The sequence below is a fragment of the Indicator indicator genome, chromosome 29, assembly GCF_027791375.1.
Source record: "Indicator indicator isolate 239-I01 chromosome 29, UM_Iind_1.1, whole genome shotgun sequence".
In the NCBI taxonomy this organism is placed as follows: Eukaryota; Metazoa; Chordata; class Aves; order Piciformes; family Indicatoridae; genus Indicator; species Indicator indicator.
In genome coordinates, this window is record NC_072038.1 from 5,881,375 (window position 1) to 5,886,615 (window position 5,241).

The 5,241-nt window shown below is 47.2% G+C and overlaps 1 protein-coding gene across 1 annotated transcript; it reads left to right on the plus strand.

The window, feature by feature from the left end:
* The first annotated feature begins 453 nt into the window (after positions 1-453).
* Positions 454-1,602, plus strand: LOC128976633 (urotensin-2 receptor-like). The gene has a single exon (XM_054393940.1). It carries the CDS (start codon positions 454-456, stop codon positions 1,600-1,602), a length of 1,149 nt encoding a protein of 382 aa, XP_054249915.1.
* Positions 1,603-5,241: the final 3,639 nt, after the last annotated feature.

The window sequence follows — 5,241 nt, forward strand, 5'->3', positions numbered from 1 at the left end:
AACCAAAATTCCTGTGCACAAAGAGGAACTGCTTGGCTAACCTGATGCACTTTCTTTCCCCTCCAACTCCAAACTGTCTTGCAGTAAGCAGTTCCAGTGATCCACACAATCTCTTTTGTCTCTTTTCTATGGACACCCTAAGATATGTCACTCCTCAAAGCTGTGCTTTTGTAATGATACCATGAACCTTACACATGCAGAAGACTTTTGGTACATGCAGACAGTGCTCAGGGACAGGTAACTTCTAGATGGTAATTTGTTTTGCTCTGGCAGATTTCTAACATGTTGGTTTCTGATGTCTTTCCTCCAGTGGAGAATGCAGATCTTCCTGGATGAAACTCCACGAAGAAATGGTTGACCACCTCCCAGCAGTTGCATTTCTCAGAGCAGAAAGTACAGATCTTCAGACCCCTGTGGCATGAACAAAGCCTCTGGCACTGAAAGGCCGGGAGGATGTCCCTAGCTGCTGAGCTGGAGAGCCACTTTTCTGCAACCCCCTACACAGTGACAGACACAAGTGAGAGCAGCCTGTTCAGAATCGGACTCAATGCCTCCGCCAATGCCACCAGGGATGGCACATCAACCACCAGTTCCATGGAGGACATGATTGCCATCTGCACCATTGGGACAATCCTCTCCCTCATGTGTGTGATTGGGGTGACAGGCAATGTCTATACCTTGCTAGTGATGTGCCATTACTTGAGGTCATCTGCTTCCATGTATATTTACATCATCAACCTTGCACTGGCAGACCTGCTCTACCTCCTCACCATCCCCTTCATCGTCGGGACCTACTTCATTCAGAAATGGTACTTTGGGGACATTGGTTGTCGTATCCTGTTCAGTCTGGACTTCCTCACTATGCATGCCAGCATCTTCACCCTCACAGTCATGAGCACTGAGCGCTACTTTGCTGTGCTGAAGCCCCTGGACACAGTGAAGAGGTCCAAGAGTTACCGCAAGGCCATCGCTGTTGTTATCTGGCTGGTGTCACTGCTGCTCACTCTCCCGATGCTCATCATGATCCAGCTGGTACAAAGGGACAACAAAAGCATCTGCCTGCCCACTTGGAGCAAGCTGTCCTACAAAGTCTATCTCACCATCCTTTTTGGTACCAGCATCGTGGGTCCAGGAGTAGTCATTGGCTACCTTTACATCCGACTGGCTAAGATTTACTGGGTGTCACAGACGGCATCCTTCAAGCAGACCAAGCGGCTCCCAAATCAGAAGGTGCTCTATTTAATCTTCACCATCGTGCTGGTGTTCTGGGCATGCTTCTTGCCTTTCTGGATATGGCAGCTCCTCTTCCAGTATTATGAATCCTTCACCTTATCTCCCAAGGTGATGAAGAACATTAATTATCTGACAACCTGTCTGACTTACAGCAACAGCTGTATCAACCCCTTCCTCTACACCCTGCTCACCAAGAACTACCGGGAGTACCTGAAGAACAGGCAGCGGTCCCTCAGCAACAATAGTGGGTACTTCCAAAGGAGGAATCGGTTTCAGAGGATTTCAGGGAGGTCCCTGTCCACGAGCAGTCAGCAGTGCACAGAGACATACGTTCTTACTCATGCTCCTTTGGGAAACAACAATGCCTGAAGGTAAAATATATCCCCAGGAACAATCACTATCGACTTCGGTGTTGCTTTGCTTTAAAGTGTGCATTGTAAAGGCAGAGCCTTAGCAGATCCAGCATGTGCACACAGTCAGTTCAGAGGCTGTGTCGTATGCCTGCTCTCCTTTTCTTCAGTGCCACTGATTCAATGCTAGCAACATTCAGCTGAACATCTATCTAAGTAGCCTTTTGCTTTTTATCTTTATATTTTATAGTGTATGTCTCCTCAAGTAGCCATCAGTCATGACAGCCTGTTGCAGGGCCATGGGTTTTAAAAGCATCAGCTGTCTCCCAGAGCTTAGAATTTTGTTACCCATGAACGGCTGTAGTTTGCTCTTTCTTTCCTTTAGCAGTGATGCTAAACTTGTAGTTGTATGAGGACTGAAAATAATGAAATAAAGGCAAAGCAGCTGACATTTGTGACCTGCAATACAGTTTGAATTTGGGGTAGGAATGGACAACATGGATGAAGCATATCCAGTGGGTATTTGCCCTGCTTTTGGCCATATTCACATTTATTCTACATGCACACACTGGGCTTGATTCTCCCTTCACCCAAGTGTCCATAGTGGAGTCACAGCATGGTTCATGTCAGTCCATGACAGTGCCACAGCTGGGGAGCACTCAGCTTCCCCTAACACAATGACCCCAAACACATGATGTGGGGGAGAATCATCTGTCCTGGACAACTGTATCTGTCCTCTACCCTCCTACAAGAAGCAACTGGGAACCTGTGATGTTGTTGCTGTCAGGGCATCTCTCCACAAACTTCAACATCCAGCTTGAGGAACCAGACCTACATCAACAAGTCCCAGAAGAAAGGACAGAGGGAGTAGTAGGGTGGTGAAGAGATGTGATTTCACAAAGCTGTGCTACCTGAAGTCTCTAATACTCTCCAATGTAAAAGTGCTAGTTCCCTGTTACTGAGATCATTTGTGCCCTTTGCAGGAGATGATTTTACTGCCACAAAAGGTGAATCTAGTCCTGCCTGCACCAAGAACACTCTGCCTGCCCTGGCTTTCACTGATGATAAAGCATCATTAGTATAAATAGATGCTCCATGATGTCTGGCACTTCCCCAATGAGTCTAAAAGTACCTTCTCTGGGATGCTGCCAACATCCATACAGGAGTCTTTTGCTTGCATTAGCCCAGTTACCTCATTAGCAAGGATAAAGTGGTGCAACACAACTCTAACCAAGTTACAGAATTAGAAGCAAATTAATACTTGGGAGTAAATTCAGAGCTGCAGCATGACACTGCCACTTGGCATTGAACTCTGTCTGCTTACACAGAGTCACTGCTCATGGGGTTGGTGAAAGTTCTGCATCCATCCTCCCTGAGTGATACACATGGAAAAGAAATTGTCTCTTTCCTACATGGGCATAAAGTTTGTTATGTATGGGGAAGACTGTACATGCCACGCAAGAAGATGCTCATGCATGTGCTTTGAACACTGAACTGTTGCAGAAATTGTAAGCCAAATTATAAGAGTCAAAGCCTATTAAAGAGAGCAAATCATCACTCACCCCACTGTAAGGAAGAAGGAGCCCATAGATGGAAGGTGAAGAGGCTTGCTATATTTATGAACACATTTTCTTCTTATCATTTGTCATGCATAGAATGCAAAGTTTGGCCTCCTTTTTTGGTTAGTGTTTGGGGGTTTTTGGTGGGTTTATGGTTTGGGGGTTGGTTTGGGGTTTTTCTGGTTGTTGCTGTGTTTGGTAGGGGTGGTGGGTTTTGGGTTTTTTTTTTTTGGGGGGGGGGGTTGGGCCAGACAAGCTCAAGACAAGCTCAGCATGAGTAGTTCCCCTGGTTGAGAAGGAAAGCTAGTGTGGGTTGAGCCTTTAGAAAGCACAGTGCCTCTTTTCTAAAATGACAGTCAGAACAAGAGGGCAATTTGCAAATCTTAACTCATCCAGGCTTTAAACATCAACGTGGACAGTGCAGAACTGTTGCCAAAAGACATGGGATCAGATACTGTGGCAGTTTAGGCTGGGTGCCCCCTGCCACTGCCACATGAGATACACCTCTGGTGTCCTGGGTGCCCACCCACAGGGGTGGACACAGGAAACGACGTATTTCTACCCATAAATCCTGCACCCTATAAGGCCATCTGCAGAGTCATTCTCTTCCTCTTTCTTCCCTCTCTGCTCCCATGGGAGATGTCCTCTCTTATCGGGTAATGCCGGGGGAGTATCCTCAAGGCCTCTTAGGCCTGTCTAGGCCTAATGCCAGGAGGAGAATGGAGGGGGGGGCAGTCTCAGACCTGGCCAGCCTGAGACTTGCCTAGCAGCGGGAGGGGGAAGAAAGAGCCCTGGGGGGGTTTGGGTTTACCCTCAGGTGGGAAGAAGGGAAGGATTGGGAAGCTTTGGGAATTCTGTGAGGGGTTCTGTATGCTTTGGGATACTCTTTGTCACTATGCTTTGTAGCTTGTAGTTCTCTGTAGCTTCACCAATTGCTTTTCCATTTAAACTTTCCATCACTCTCCAATCCGTTTGTGTGAGTCTCATTCTTTTGTCCCTTTCGGGGCAAGAGACGATCTGTCTGGCCCCAAACCAGCACAGATACATCTCCAGAGGTAACCAGTCTAAGCCCTTTGTCCCCAGGGGTAATGCTCTGGTTAACTTCTCCAAGCCCACCACAGACCCACACATCTTACAGAAAACGTTTGCAAAAAGCTCTATAGGTGCAGCAAGTACCCTGAAAGCAGCATAAGGAAACAAGGCCATGCCAGAGGTCCTGCCCATGCCCTGAGAGATGAGCTGGGCTCCATGTAGGGTGCAGGGGTTCCCTCCCTCTCTGGAAGAACACAACCTCAGCCCTGGGCTGCACAGTTGAGTTTGAAGCTTGTGCTGTGCGCTCAGCAGGGGCTTTGTCAAATCAGTACAACAAAGACAAGAGAAAAGAAGACACCTGCAAGTCAGGGAATGTTTCCATCAACACTAGGTCATCTTTGAATGATAAGCCTTTCAATTTCCACCCCAGGCTGAGTTTTGTTTTGGTCCTTCAAACACTCACATTCATCCCCACTTAGCACAGACAGCAATAAGGGAACATCATTCCAAGCCTACAGGTAAAAGCAAGGCTGTGAGCAGCTCACAAGCAGTATGTGCCCCAGCTCTGCATCCCCTGTAAGTACCTTTACAGGGCATCAGTCATGCTCAGACACAAACATTAGACAGCTGTCCTCTTCCTGAAACCAAACAGCAACTCAGCCACCAGAGTCTACTAACTATAAATGGGGAACCAGAGCAGTCAGTGAGGTCCAAAGAAGGAACTGTCCCCTCCAAGACACAGATTAATCGCTTGATTAACAGCTATAAAAACATTGTTGTGCCCTATTGATTCCTCCTTGCAGAAACCCATCAGCAGTCAAAGACCCAAGAACTGATTTTTGCATAAACAAAATCTGAAATCAGTGTGAAAGGGATGTATGCATACCTGTGGCTATAGGCTTGCACACCTAACCATACCCCTACATCTGCATGCTATTTGCTAGATCTTTACTCTCTATGGGGTGCAACCAGGGGCTTCATCCTGAGGTCATCAATTCCCCTGTCTCCTGGGCATTTGGTGTCCCATAGACTGGACCAGCTGTACTCCATATCACAGGAGGCAAAAT